This window comes from Tauraco erythrolophus, chromosome 30, assembly GCF_009769465.1.
Source record: "Tauraco erythrolophus isolate bTauEry1 chromosome 30, bTauEry1.pri, whole genome shotgun sequence".
Lineage (NCBI taxonomy): Eukaryota > Metazoa > Chordata > Aves > Musophagiformes > Musophagidae > Tauraco > Tauraco erythrolophus.
The window spans coordinates 241483-256597 of record NC_141494.1 but is presented as its reverse complement, the minus strand read 5'-3'; the positions used below and the strand labels follow the sequence as shown (position 1 = coordinate 256597).

The window sequence follows — 15115 nt, the reverse complement described above, 5'->3', positions numbered from 1 at the left end:
GCTGAAGGTCTTCTGGCTCACTCTCCTCACGAGCACAGGTGCTGGAAGTGGAGGTGCAGCTTGCTGTTGGCCTCGCTGGAGTGGGCTGTGTTGTCCCAAGGCTGCTCCGAGGGGGCCTTATATACAAGGCAGAGGGGTGGGGGAGAAAGCAAGACGCCAAGGGAGGAGCCATCGCTCCGGAGCGTTTGGGAGGTGCCAGACCAGCGCTGCGGCTTGTTTCCGCCTCGTAACCACCAATCTAGAGGGAAAATCTGCTGGTCCATGCAGGTCTTTTCCTTAAGCACAACCTCCCGTATCTGATCCTGGGGCTCGGGTGATTTCCAATGGGCTTCTTTGGGCTCTGCAGGCCTCCATGTCCCAGCCCAGACACAAGCTAATTAAAACCATCCTCCATGCCCAGGTTCCTGCCATGCAAATGTGCAGTGGCTGCAAATTCCACACGAGGGATGAGAAGCCCAGCCAGATAATCGGCCCCACCAGCAGCCTCCTGGAAATCACAAGGTTTGAACGTACGGAGGCCACCAAAGGCACCTCTGAAATCTCGACCCTGACAGAAGGCACGTCCCTGTCTGAGGGCCGAGCTGAAGACTTCATGGGCTCCCTGGCATCAACTCGGAAAGCCAGAGGTGCCTTCACCAGAAGGAAGACCTCCCGAGCTCTTAAGGCCCGTGAACTGAGATGCAGCGCTCAGAGGAGGGAGGGGGCTCCAACAGCACTGAAATCAGAAGAGACCTGAGAGACCAAACAGCTAGAGAAGACATCAGGCTAGAAACGGGTGCCTGAGGAAACACAATCTGTGCCCTTGTTGATGTGGCACTTACACGGCCAAGACATGCCTGCTGCCTCTCGGGTTTGCATCTCCATATGGGAAAGTCATCCCACCTGTAGAAGAGAGGAACCTTCAAGGCAATTCAGCACAGCTACTGCCTGAGCAGTAGTCACTTACTCTCTCTCCCTCACTGATGTAGAACTATGCCACGGAAAACCAATGACAGGGATGTCTCCATGTCCACCTGCTTGGACAAACTGCAGCTCTGAAGGACAGGACATGGCCCGTCTGCTTGAGGGCTGCAGCCAGGGATCTTCTCGCCTTGCCCATCACCCACTGCACAGCTCCCACCCAAGGCCCCATGGCAGGCACCAACAACACAAAGTGCCTGGCACCAGCGTGGGTGAATTTGGTCTAAACCATCAAAAACACCCACAGGAAGAGCAGGGACCTCTGTTAAAGGGATTGAGGTGTTGGAGAGAAGCGTTTTGGAAGAAGGGTCCCCTCCTGAGATCCCCATGAGCCTGGCTGCCAAATTAAAGCAGAAAGAAAATACCAAGCATTGCGGAACGTGAATGAGTATCATATCTCATGGAGGAACTCCTCAATCAGTGGCAAATTACATGGGATTGCTAATTGCTCCACGCAGGAATGCAGGAGCACCTGACAGTGCCATTAAAGAAGCCCTCGGGAGATCTCTATCAGAGGAGATGGCCAGTCGCACCAGGGCTGTAATTACAGGCTCTCTGCGTCCAGAGCAGCACTTCGCACATGCGACAGGCGCACACCAGAGCAGCCTGGCACTTGGCACCAGTGCCCAGCTTTAAGCAACCTCTCAAATAATTAGTGCGCTACCCAGAAGCAGGTGGGCCCCGTTTGCCAAATGATTTGTTTCAGGGAGTAGAAAAGGAAAAAATGTCTTTTTCATGCAGGCTCGTTCAGATCCTTCCACAAAGAGTCGGAATTTCAGTTTCCAGGCTGGCAGGACTCATGGTCCGAACACGTGCTCCAGGCAATGTCGACGGAGGGTGCTGCCCACTGAAGGACACTCAAGCCTGACGGGAGGACGCAGCCGCAGGCTGGTCCAGCAGCTGAGATGGGCAAAAGGCAGAGCAGAACTCAGCACGCAGCAGCGTGAGCTGAGCTGGGGGCCAAGGGTCTGACGGATCTGCAGGGATCTGGGGAAAACAAGGGGCTGGCTGGCATTTCCCTAACGAAACAGAAGGAATCCCTCAGTCCAGGAGCAGCTCCCTAGCTGGAGCGAGCTCTCCTCCTCCGAGCAACTCACAACGGCCTTTGCCTCTTCTCTGCTGCCCTGCCCAGAGCTCACCAGTGCTCTCCCGTCCTGCTCTGTGCTGGGCAGAACTGCCCATCTTCCCCCAGTCAAAAACAAAAGAGAGTTTTAGGCATCGTACCCGACTTGCTGCCGTCCTTGCTTGCCTGGCTGGTAGGACACACAACCAAGGACGCGCAAGAAGCTCCTGCTCCATCAGAGGCAATTTCCAGCGCTCGGCTGATGCCTCTTTGCATGCTGCTGCTGTCACGGTGTGCATGTCTCACTGCACCTTCTTCTTGCACCTGCACACCTGCTAATTAAAAAGTTCTGGAGTCTTCCGCTCATTAACAAAGTTTGCTGGTCACCCTATTTGGCTTCCCTTGGTGACGTCCTTGGCATCCCTCACCAAACCAAGCTGTGGGGTGTAGAGTTTTCTAATTAAAACTGATAGCAGGAAGGAGAAGAGCAGGCTCAGCAACACCAGCAAGCAAGCGATGGTTAGCGGAGGGCACAATCGGCGTGCTCTGCTCTCGGCCCAAGAAAAGCCGCCTGTGGCACGCAGCCATGGGAAGCCACCTCTGGAAAAGCAATCAGGGGCTTTGCTGGACAGCCCACACTGAGGTGGCAATGACTCCCCCGCTCCCGACCAGCTCTTCCAACCTTGATAGGGAAGAACATGCTGTAATTTTGACAATGAGCAAGGCCAGGTGATGCGATCTGGTGCTGATGGGCACACTAACTGCTGGGCAAAGACCTTGCTTCACCAAGGACCACAGAGAAGATGTAGGTGCAGGTGAACACAAAGCAAAACCAGCTGAGCTCAGCTCCTGCCAGGGCAGAGCGGAGAGCAGGAAGGGAGAAGGACGGTGAGAGTCCCAGCAGACACCCTCCCTGCCAGCTGGGGATCCCCGGCAGAGCAGCACGCAGCCGGCGGCAGGTGGCACGGCTCACGGTGTGGCAGACGCAAATGGCTCCAGGACAGCAGAGGAGAAGAGTGCACCGAGGGCACGCCAGGTACAAAGACAGAGCGCTCGAAGCTTTGGCACAAGTGGTAATGCCAACAGCCGGCAGGGCAGAGCCGCACTTGCGATAAAAGGCAAACGCTGCTGAAAGCAGCAGACTGTGCAGAGCCAACAGCCACCACCCCGGATCGCTCCATCACCCCACTGAGCAGGGACAACCCCAACACCACAGGGCTACTGGAATCACACCGGCTACACGCGGTGCCCTCCAGCACGTCACTGCAGAACGCGTTTCCACGCGCAGGCTGCGGGGTTTGCCGGAGGGAACAGCACCCGAGCACAACGGCGCCTCTTCTCCCTCCGGCACCTCCTGCCGTTTCCCACCGCCGCGTCGGCCGCCCCTTCCCCTCCAGACGAGCCGTTTGCCGTCGGAGCAGCCGTCACAGCGGAGGGGGCAGAAAGGTCTGGCCAGAGGCACGGCAGTGGGGTCACCCCTCCCAGTGCAGCCCACAGCTACAACCGGACAGACCCATCCAAACCCCACATCCTCAGGTTGTGATTTCAGACTCCGTGTGACGAGCGGTGACTTCAGGCAGCCGCTGCCGGGCTCTGCCGTGCGCAGCCACAGGGAGATGGACGGTGAGTCACGGCTGTGGCAGCGCCGTTTTCTGCCGGATCAGCTCCTGCAGCCGACTCCTCCCGCGGCCGCACCATCGCTCCGTCTGACGCACGCGGAGCCGCAGCTCCGCGCACCTGGGGAGGGCGGACGAGCAGGACCTGCTTCTTCTCCTCTGCTGTGCCTCTGCCCCGCGACAGGCAGCAGCAGCTCTCCTCCAAAGTCCCTGCCAGCTCTGCAAATCCGACTCCACGTGTACAACAAACGGAATCAAGACTGGTTGACTTGCCTCCAGTGATGGAGAAGGAAATGCAATCCAGGAACACGTACGCTGAGCCGTTTACCGAAACATTTCAGGTTCCACCCCAAGGACTCGTTTCCACCTCTCTGTACACAACAAGGCACTTCCCTTCACTCTGAGATCCAAAGCGGGACGTCAGGCTTCACCAGAGACACAGAGCTCCAGGTACCAGACCAAAAATCAGGGGTTTTATTGGTAACTCTCATCACGATTGCTCTGGTTTCACTGAAGCAGAAACTATTCTGCATTCTATAACTTTCCCAGCAAATAACAGGGATATAACACATCCTTCTGTCCTCCTGCACTTGTGGAAAATACTGCAAACAGACTCTCTGGTATAAACACATCTACTTGTCTTGGACACGACCTGCCATCAGAAATACAAATGGATCTGCAAACCTCAATTTACCAAATCCAAGGAGTGAAAACCAGGCACGAGTTACTCCCTCGGGAACAGGCGAGCGGCGCTATGCCCTCCTGTGGTCACCTGGATCATCTGCTTTCCTCACTGCCAAAAACTGAAGCCTGGCTGATGCACTCGGGGGCAGTTTGGCAGTACCATGGCCTGCAGAAGGCTTGGCCATGGTCACTGGCTTCTTCACGTTCCTACCTACTTCCCAAGAGATGATGGTTTCAGCAAACAGCGTGCGCAGACCCAGAACTTTGTGTGCTTGTGAGTAAGGGTGGATTTCGTCCAGTGGGTGAAACCTCTACAACACCACTAATGAACAGGTCAGAATCTTTTTTTGACCCACCATGTATCTGGACCTACTCTGCATTCACCAACTCATTCTTTCTCACTGCAGTTGTCTCTTCCACTTTGACAAGCATGAGAGAGACGGCAGTCACTCATCAGGGTAAGGTTTCATAGCACCTTCGGAGATTCTCCCAACAGCAGGCATTTGGCTCATGTCTGAAATTCCAAGGCCCGTTTCCAGCAGCCTCTGGCTGACTGTGTCCCCTCAGAAGCTCCCTGGCAGCCATGACGGTGCTGTCCATACAGTCGGTGAGCCCACGGTGCAGCTCACACCGCAATAAAGCAGACACGGACAGACACACACACCAAAAGCAGAATCTCCACTATGGACATGGACCTCGTAAGTGTGGTGGGACCCAGTGGGTTTCCTCCCAGAATCACGAGAAACTCTCTGCTCACAGCTTACCTTCTTCAGTACCCAAATCAGCAGATGTTGGGAAAAAAGGAAATATTTCAATTCAAGCGAGTCCCACACTCTGCTTTTCTCTAAGCACCTTTTTGCATTTAACATTTGGTCTTTGCAAGTCACAGAAGCAATCTGCACTTAGTAGCTGTGCACACTTGTGTTCGGGGGCGTTTCCAACTGAAATTTCAGGATGGGACTCAGCCTGGAGCGCTCACTGTAGCTGGCATGAGAGACCTCAGCCACCCTGCAACACACTGATGGGCCGAGAAGCGCCCTGAGGGCCACCCTCACAGCAAGTTTGTGATCTCTGGAAAATCACGACATGAAATTGCTTTTGGAGTGAGAGAAGCTCCTGGATGTACCTGTGCACTGCACGAAGACAGGCTGCGGGCTGCCCTCCCGTGGCCATCGGGGAGGTGGTGCACCTTTTCCAATTTAAAACGCTCAGTCTTATAGGGAGTAAGTGGAAAAAAAATACGGGCTCCAGAAGTATTGGCTGGTAGCAAATGATTTCCGAACAAATCAATGACTTTCCTGGACGACATGAGATTGTCCAGACACTGAGCACTCACTGCACCCACCCAGCACGGACTATTAGCAGTGTTCCACGAGTTGGCAGCGGATACTCCATTCTTGAACCCGTCCCTTCGCACGGAAAACAACGGGTCTTTGCAGCAAGACGGTTTAAACATCACCCATTGCTAACAAGCTGCTGAAAATGGGCTTTTACATCAGACACAGGTGGCACCACCACGCCAGAAAGCTCTCCAGCTTTACAAGGTCTGAACAGAACCTCTTGTCGCAGGTTGCAAAGAGACCAAGTGGCAGCATCGCGCTGCCCTACGTTAAAAGCACGGAACTCTCGAAGCCTGGTTCCAAATACGCTGGGCAAGACAGTGAGCAGCGACGTATAGAACAAAGTCTTGATTATAAAGCCAGGTCTGTCAGCAGATGAGGATTTGGCTGTGGAAGCACAGCAAAAGTCGGAAAAAGACCCAGCCAAAAGGCTCCAGTGGGAAGTCCCATTAATGCGCTGCTCCGCCGGCACCGCTGATGCGATTCCAGCGTTACGACTGGCGTCGCTACAGCTCCGCAGGAAACGGCAGAGACTGGCAACGGACACAGGTGGGAAAGCAACGGATCCCGAGAGGCAGAAAAGAGAATCAGACCCAAGAAACAGCTTTGGGAAGACGCACCAGGAACTGGCCCGAGAAGAAAGGGTGGGCTTGTGCGTGCTCGTCTGCTCAAGAACTGCAAGACACCTGTAAGACACCTGCTGCTCGGATCACCTGGCTGTGGCACAGTGTGCAGAAAAGTTTTTTACAGTTTTCTCCAGTCATAGAAAATGGCAGGGAATCTTTGCTGGTGATAACGGGATCAAAGGTGGATTTAGTGAAAATAAATTCCTCACCAAAGAATTTTTAGACAAACGACATTGTTACTTTCTGAAGTGAGCTCACATTTATGTTCTTTGAAGTAGAAAATGCTGAAATGCTAGAAAGAAAAAAAAAAGTGCAGCTCCACCTGAATTGAAGAGCAAGTTTATTGTTGATTTTTTATTACATCAGTGCACAAAAGTTAAAGTACAACCCAGCTCCAGAAACACGTGGCTTCAGACCAGATATGCACGACTTTTATGCTGTGTCTGCTGGAAAGCACTGATTATGCTATAAGCAAACTAAGCTTGCAGGGACTGGACACTTCTGCTCTGGGGGAAGCTCATGGAATGTATCCTTCTGATGGAGTTATTTAGGAACAGCTTCTCCATCGACAAACAGTGGGAAGGCAAAGTGGCACCAAACAACACAAACAGTCCTTAAAAGACTGGTGACCTCGGCCTTGAAACCGACAGGCAATAGTGATGACACAGGGCCCTGTGAAAGGGGAAGGAGCCGAGAAATGAGACGTCCCACGTTTCAGAGATTCACTTGGCTGCCTCAGAATGAGAAGAAAGTGGAGCTTCTGTGGCTCACCCTAATGGAAGCCTACATTTAGACAGCGGACAAAATCCCAGATGAACCGATTCACCTAAATAAAAGGGAAGTGGAGGACAAGGAGGAGAGAGAGGAAGAAAAAGTAAAAAAAAAAAAACAGGAAGAAAAAAAAAGAAAATGGCTCCAGACAACAATTAGATCCAGATATCAGAGGTACTGTCTCCACCAGGGTAACGAATCTCATGAGCCAGGGCAGGCCCGTCAGGTTCCTTCCCAAAATCCACTAGGAAGTTTTTATTCACTTTCAATCCACCTTTTTCAGTATCCACATCAATCTGCAGCATAACAGAGCCTTCCCTGAAAAAGGGACAAGAAAACAGATATTGGGAAAAGGATTCATATTTATTGCTCTTCTCGTGCATATTTGAGCAGGGTTTGTCTTCCTTTAATGTAAAATGGAAAGAATCTCAGATTCAAAACGGGCCTTAGCAGGTCTCCAAAGTGAGTTACACCGCCCCGGAGAAACCTGCAACCTCCAACCAGCAAGGAACGAGTGGAAACCAAGAGCTGCTGGTACTGATAAAGAAGAGGCAAGCTGCACCATGCCCTCCTGTGGCCATCTGAAGAACATCTCCTCCTTTCTCTAATCCCCAAACCAGAAAGTCACGCTGATATGCTTCCAAACTTCAGTTTGGAAGTTTCTTCCCATTCTCGTCTATTTCCAAACAGACCATGATTTCAGCGAATCGTGTGTGCAGACCCCAACTTTTGTGGGCCTGTTGAGCAGGGACGGGTTCTGGCTGGTGGGCGAAACGTCGAGGTTGGTAGGCTGTGCACAGTTACTGAGTTCCGTCTCCCTGTGGGGGAGCTTCGCTCTCTGTACCAGCTGGTACCACTATTTCAAACTCAAATCTCGAACATGGGCTTGTACAATCATTCGTGTTTACCAAAGTTTCCTTACTTGACAAGATCTGGGTAGAACTGCTTGTCCCATCCACTGTAGAGAGAGTTGGTGACATATAATCTCTTCCCATCCAAGCTAAGCTGAATCATCTGAGGTCCACCTGGCACCTTCTTCCCCTAAAATTATAACAGAGGACAAGATGCTCAAGACAAGCTGCCACCGAAGTTGAACAAAAGAAATGACACAGCAAGGAGAAACAAAACAGCACGGCTGTTCTGTTACTTGGAGGATCATCCAGCACTCTGGAATCCTTGACACAAGTGCACCAAATCCCATTTTGGAGAGAGAATAGTTTTTACTGGGAGTCTTAGTCCTTATTAACAGGGAGCCTCAAAGCCAATCCAGATGAGCTCCACTAAATTCACAGAACTAGTAATGTAAGAAAACATGGGCTGAAGGGTTCAGGTTGCTGTACTTGGGTGGAAGCATCAAAAATGAAGAGATGGGTGGCACAGCCCAGTTGCAAACACGAACATTCCTACGCTGCAGCGAGGTCACAACCTGTGCTATGAAGAAAAGGAGTCTGTGGAACTTCCTGAAACCGCCTCCAGTGGCCAACAGGTCGTAGCCATGACCATACTCAGTTCTTGCCTATCCCCTGAGACTTCCCATAGGCAGCTGCCTTGACGGTGGTAATACCAATGCGCACGGGTAACGATCAGCGCCAATTAACGCTCTCTCATTTTTCTATCATGATGCCAGGTGCCATCGAACTCTGCACGCACACCCCACTGGCAGAATGAGCTGGGTCAGTGCTTCGGCTGCCAGTTGCCGACAGATGATCAGAAGCGATGACGGCAGCGTGAGGAACACACACTGCCCCGGCTTTACACCTGCCAGCTAACACCAGCAGGGAAGGTGTAACTACACAGGCGTCCGTACACTTGAACAGCTTGTCCAGTGCCACCAGGGAGCCAGAACAAACACTTCCCAGGATTTACCAGCTCCAGCCCATGCTGAAATGTGCTACCTGCCCAGGCTGTGAGCCAAGACAGAAACGAGCTCAGATACGGCTTCGTATGATGAACATTTGACTGAGGTGTGGGGATATCTCAGAAGGGATTACGACCAGCAGAGCACTGCCAACGTGCACGACAGGAAAACTTACTTTGATCACAAACGGCTCTGGCTGACTCTGCAATTCCTGGTCTTCCACTACAGTCACAGGTCCACCTTTTGTGATGCTGCCTCCCAGAAACACCTGTAACCGAGGGAATGTGTGAGACCAGGCGCCGGCTACGAGAGGAACATGAAAACAATGTAGAGACAATTCTCGAGCAAAAGTAAATTGTCATTTTCTCCTTTTAAAAAAGAAGGAAATGAGAAGACTGGACTGCCCTCGTACACGACAGCTTTTCTGACGCTGGCGTACCTGTCCCACCAGCCTGGGCTTGCGGGTGTCGGAGATATCGTACTGGCGGATGTCTCCATGTATCCAATTGCTGAAATACAGGAACCTGTCGTCCAGCGAGATGAGGATATCAGTAATAAGACCTTCAAGAAAATATTCAGTAGCAAAGTCAGGAACAGGACTAGTAACCAACAAGACCACAAGCCTATTATCTTTCAAAATTCTAGTCATAGTAGCCTCAGAAAAATATATTAAGATATGGGCTGAACAAACACAATCATCCTTGGAAATCCAGCACCTGCCCAAACGAGGTTCAGGCTCTACCAGCATTCCCAGGGCCATTCCTGAATACTGAAGCTCATGCTGAAAGACTCAAACTCCAAGTATTTTTCTAGACAAACTGATCTCAGGCACTGAGCAGTGTGGGAGCAGGGGCCTGACAACCTCCTTCTCAGTGGCTCGTTAGCAAGGCTAATTTGGTGACATCAGAAGCGTGACACGAAGGACCCAGACAGAAATTTAGTATTTTACAAGGGGAGTGTTTGCCATTTAAGGGTAAGATTTTCCAAAAAGCTACACTGTACCAGGGAACTGAAGAGAGCACCACCCCACTTCTCTCCCAAACACGCTCACACTAACCAGGCATGTCAGGGAGAAGCCATCCCTGCACCTTCTTGCTCGGTACTTCGATCACCTTCTCTGCTGCCCAGTCTCCTTTCTGCAGAAGGTGCAGAAGAGAACACAGCGTTATTACTGCAGAGGGAGAGAAGCAAACAGTGCCACTTATTTAACAGGTCCTGCACAGGAGTGACATGCACGCTGCAACTCAGTGTCACCAGGGGGTGAGGATGGTAACCACACTGTTGGTGGGAATGTCAGGGATTATACTGTGCAACAACATCTCAGCTTGCTGTAACAGCAGCACAACTAAAAACTGCTCATCTCCTACAGCTTGGTGTCCCGTCTGCCTCCAGCTCACCCTCCAAAATGGCAACAGCTCTACTGCCCTGCCCATGACCCCATCCCTCCTCTACCTTCAGGTCTTCCTTGTTCTCCCACACACCAAGCAGCAGCAGCACGCACTGAGGCTGGTGACAAGTTTCACATGTTCTTGTCACTGCCCGGTCGATACGTGTTCGGTGGCCAGACACAGGCTGCTGAGCCAACGCTGCGGCCCTCTCCGCAGTGCGAGCGTTCCTTAGATTGTCTCACGTCCAGGAGCTGACTGACGTTCCTGTCATTGGCGAGACTTCCCCTCTTTGAGACTCCAAATTCATTAACTGTGGTTAAACTGACCAATGAGCTACTGTGGAGAGCAGGAGAGCTGGAAGTGGGGCTGACAGACCAGCACCATGACCTCCACAGCTCTGCATCCTGTCAGGATGAGGCTGCTGCAGATCTGCATGCTGGACATGAGCAGCCCAGCTGCAGAGACACTCAAAATGCCCACCCACTTTTATCTTATCAGAATTCTACTATTTCCCAAGTGATCGGTGGATTTCTGAAGCGACCAGGCGTGAGCTTCTGTTTGCCACAGCGTTCATTACTCACCTCCGTCTTGTAGAACCGGTGCACCGCACCACTCAGAGCACATCCAACAAACCCTTCTGCAGCATCCGGATCGTGGAGGAACCGAATTTCCAAAGGGATGGAGCCCTTCCCTAAGTCAATCGCCTGAATGTGGGTGTGAGTGCTCCAGTCCCACACGTTAATGCGGCGGCCGTAATGCCCTAACGGATCAGGCCAGACAAAAACAGACCCAGAAGATGTTATTTTCACAAAGAATCACTTTTACTTTTGAGAGTTTAAACGAACGCTCCCTCACCTCTCTCTACATCAGCTGGGTTAAAGCCATCTGCCAAGACTTTTGGGGCTCCCCATTCAGTGCTCATCAGGACATTGTGTCGCGGCTGATACCAGAAGTCATAGCCCAGGGAGGGCACCTTTTCCCCCTTCTCCCAATTTCCTTTCACTTCAAAGGTCTCTCCATCCAGCAAAATAAAGCCACCTGATATAAAACCAGAAAAACACCTGTTTGAAGACATTCACACAGATTCACAGCTTTAAGAGAAAGAACACATTAACATTTACACGCCTGTTTTCTAAACACTCTGTAAAACGCAACCCTGTGCTTAAGGCAAATTTTGTGATTCCATTGGCACCGCTTTTGTGGACTAAAGCAAATGAAAGTTGGATTCTTAAAGAACTTTATCACATTGTAATGAATTTTTTAAGCTTCAGATTGCTCTGTTTCCACTCAAGTCATTCCAATAAATCAGTTAGCCTTCCTAGAGTACCTTTCAATTAAGGGATATCTTAGAGAAGAACCTGGAGGAGTCACCCCTGTTTCTCTTTGCTGGCCACCAGTAACCCTGAATTCCGTACATAATATGCATCTATTCAAGGACACATTTGCCCACAATCCAGAAGAGAAAAACCCTGTGAAAAGCAGCAGGGTTCACCACTTACCATCTGAAGTATATTCCTCCTAATAGCTACTATTTCTCTTTAGATGTCAGGTGTTTTACAGCTGAACAGGTAACAAAATTTATACACAAGAATCTTTCAAAAGTTTTAAACGGGAAATGCAATCTGCAATAGCTCGAAAGACTTAATTTTCATGAGACAGTGAGACAAAGAGGATTTAGGTCAGCAACAGAATCCTTCGTGCTCAAGTCACACATACTGAGCTGATACAGACTGTGTCCAAAGGCAATTCTTCCCTGCTCCCTGCTGAAGGGACCCAAGTGAAAGGTTAATGGGTTTCTTGCTCATATTACATATATCATATGATATATATTATTATACTTGGTCTTCCCTAGTAATACGTGTGAAAGACTGAGACATGGAAGCTGAACTCATCACCAGTTCCATAGATGTTCCTCCACGTCAGTCCGAATTGCCACGGCAGAGCGATGTCCACGCAGCTCACCTGGGATCTGGGGTATTTATTCTGTAGTTACTCAAACAGCTGCTGGAAGGTTACGTGCCCAAAAGAACTGTAAGCTTGGCAGCCTGTGCTTTGGGAGCATGGCACCTCTATACCACGAGTACTTCTCTAGAGTAATGAAGGGGATTAGTACCTTTTCCATTGCCAGAAGGGTCTCCCAAGCAGCTGATCAAGATGTCACCACTGCCCAGACAGTGAGAGGTGTGAGGATTAGCCACGTTACCCTTCCGGAACAACTCCACTGGCTCAACAACCTAAAAGGAGTACACACACGGTCATAGTCACCTTCCCCAGTTCCATCCCGAAGGGTGTTGATAAAACAGGGATGTTTCAGGCATCACTGAGCAGAGCTCACACAGAGTCAAGGCCTTTTCTGCTTCTCACCCCAGCCCACCAGCGAGCAGGCTGGGGCTGCACAAGGAGTTGGGAGGGGACACAGCTGGGACAGCTGATCCCAAGTGACCAAAGGGATATTCCACACCATATGACATCATGCTCAGCATATAAACCTGGGGGAAGAAGGAAGGAAGGAGGGGATGTTTGGAGTGATGGTGTTTGTCTTCCCAAGTCACCAACACACGTGACAGAGCCCTGCTTTCCCAAAGACGGCCGAACTCCTGCCTGCTGATGGGAAGCAGTGAATTAATTCCTTGTTTTGCTTTGCTTGCACGTGTGGCTTTTGCTTTATCTATTAAACTGTCTTTATCTCAACCCATGAGTTTTCTCATTTTTACTCTTCTGATTCTCCCCCCTACTCTGCCAGGGGGGGTGAGCGAGAAACGGTGTGGGGCAGTTGCTGGCTGGGGTTAAACCACCACAATGTGTCATGCAGGAGCTCAACTCGTGATCTTGCAGTTAAAAACAACAATAGAGTGTGCAACTACTTCAACTGAAATTCATATTGCAGAGGCAGGTTGAATTCCGGAACTTCCTAATTTTTCAGCGTTTGACACCACATTTACTCAAATTTCTTTAGTGCAAGATTTTTGTGTGTAGTTTATCAATAAATTGTAGGAGTTTCAAAACTTCGACAAGTTCCTAACGTTTGACAAAAGTTTTCAGAACTGCTCTGGCTCTCCTACTCTAATTTGAAGTTGGACTCCATAAAATCATCGTCTCTTGGTCAAAATATAAGACATAAACACCCAGCTTAAAGTCACCCAAATATACTTTATGGATTCTAGGAGCTCGCAAGTCTGTTCCCACATCCACCACGTAAATTCGAGAAGAGATGAGACTTGGTAGAATCAGACGATTTCTTCTCTTTGTGGCATCCCCAAAGCAGCTGCTACAGGCATTCCACCCGGAATGATGGAGCTCATCCTTAAGATTCGGCATGGGCAGGCGATGGATCACCTACAAAGTCAGAGACACACTTAAGGTTCAGTCTGGTGTAGTTTCTCCCCTAGGCAAAGAAATAGGTCTTTATGTCAAAGCACAAATTAATAAAGAGCAGGAGGAAGCTGCTATTTGTTATTCAGGAAGCAGATTCAGCCCGAGATAGGCAGAGCCAAAGGCGTGAAGTGGGAGAAGAAAGTTGAACATCATGATTGCACAGCCTTTGTCAAATGTTGTACGCTGCTCAATTAATCCAAATCTTTCAAAGACTCTACCTAATTAAAGAGACATGGAATAATGATACGGAAAAAAACAACGGCAAAACCATCCCTTATCCCCCTGCTGCAAGTCTCTGACTCGACGAGATCTACCTGATGACACCCGGGGCTGACCGTGGCAAACTGGCCGTTAATTTGCACTCCTGCTTCTGATTTTTGCCTTCCCACTGCACAACTACGAAAAGTTGAAAGATTACAGCTCCGTTTTGTCAAAGTTTTAGGAGACTTGTTTCCTCCACTCCTCTGCAATAACCCCCTGAGCAGTAGATATAAAGAAAAAGAACAAATTATGAAAATCCTTGCTGTCAAACCAGACGCACGGCTCCTTAAAAGCCGTGGGGATCCGAGTCCAAAGTCTCAGCGGCCGTTTGAGCTGGGCAAGCGCTGCACGTCCAAACGCAGCTTGGCGTACGCCGTTTGCAGTGACAGACTGAGCAGCTTAAGGCCAGTCTTGCCAACACTTTGGATCTGGTGTACTGGCAGACAACTACCTACAGCGTTCCAGTTACGAAGTGAACGGCTTACACTGGTAATATCTAACGTGAGAACCTCCCAGAACTTCCCTGCTTCAGAAGCTCTGCCTATACGAATGAAACACCACCTTAATACCCACGCTCAGTACAAGCCAGTACTAGTGTTACAACAGAACTATTAAAATACTAAGCACAAAAGGGCTCTGAAAGTGTCTTGAGACCAACAAGACAAATGTTAGCTTTGAGTAACCTGGTAAGAAAAACGGCAGAGGATTTGATTGGTTCTCAACAGTCAAAAAAGATTATGCGATCCCAAATATTCACGACTCCAGCAACTGGAGCACCGGAGCCATTTCCAGACACGTACCTGAGAATAGTGTGGAGATTTGGGGTCCACGTCCACCGTGGCCAGGTAGTCAGGCTTCTCGACCCCTGTGTTTCTGTAGATACACGGCAGGTACACAACCTCCTCCCGGGGACCTTTAAGTAGAAATCTTGTTTAAAAGAAACTATTTTTACAAAAAGCTGTGGTTAGCTTTAAGAGAATCTTCTTTGGATTTAACCTCCCTGTCCGTAATTGCGATTCTCCTAGGAAGCTGGACCTCAGGATGTCCATTGTATGGAAAAATACTCGTAGTAGATGGTTTGAGCAGCCAGAAATCGCCAGGAAAAAGTGCTTATTCAGCTGTAGGGCCCTTCTACTCCCTTGTCCTCCTAACGTGAGACTCTGGGGATGCACT

At 50.1% G+C, this 15115-nt stretch overlaps 1 protein-coding gene across 1 annotated transcript; it reads right to left on the bottom strand.

Annotated features, from left to right (window-relative positions):
• Positions 1-7215: 7215 nt before the first annotated feature.
• On the bottom strand, positions 7216-14795 carry LOC104372412 (methanethiol oxidase). Its single transcript, XM_009978093.2, has 10 exons — positions 14743-14795; positions 13457-13642; positions 12420-12540; positions 11162-11344; positions 10888-11066; positions 9976-10054; positions 9358-9479; positions 9094-9186; positions 7983-8101; positions 7216-7378 (listed from the first exon to the last, which is right to left on the bottom strand). The coding sequence occupies exons 2-10, from the start codon at positions 13622-13624 to the stop codon at positions 7216-7218; spliced, it is 1227 nt and encodes a 408-aa protein (XP_009976395.2). The 5' UTR covers positions 13625-13642; positions 14743-14795.
• Positions 14796-15115: the final 320 nt, after the last annotated feature.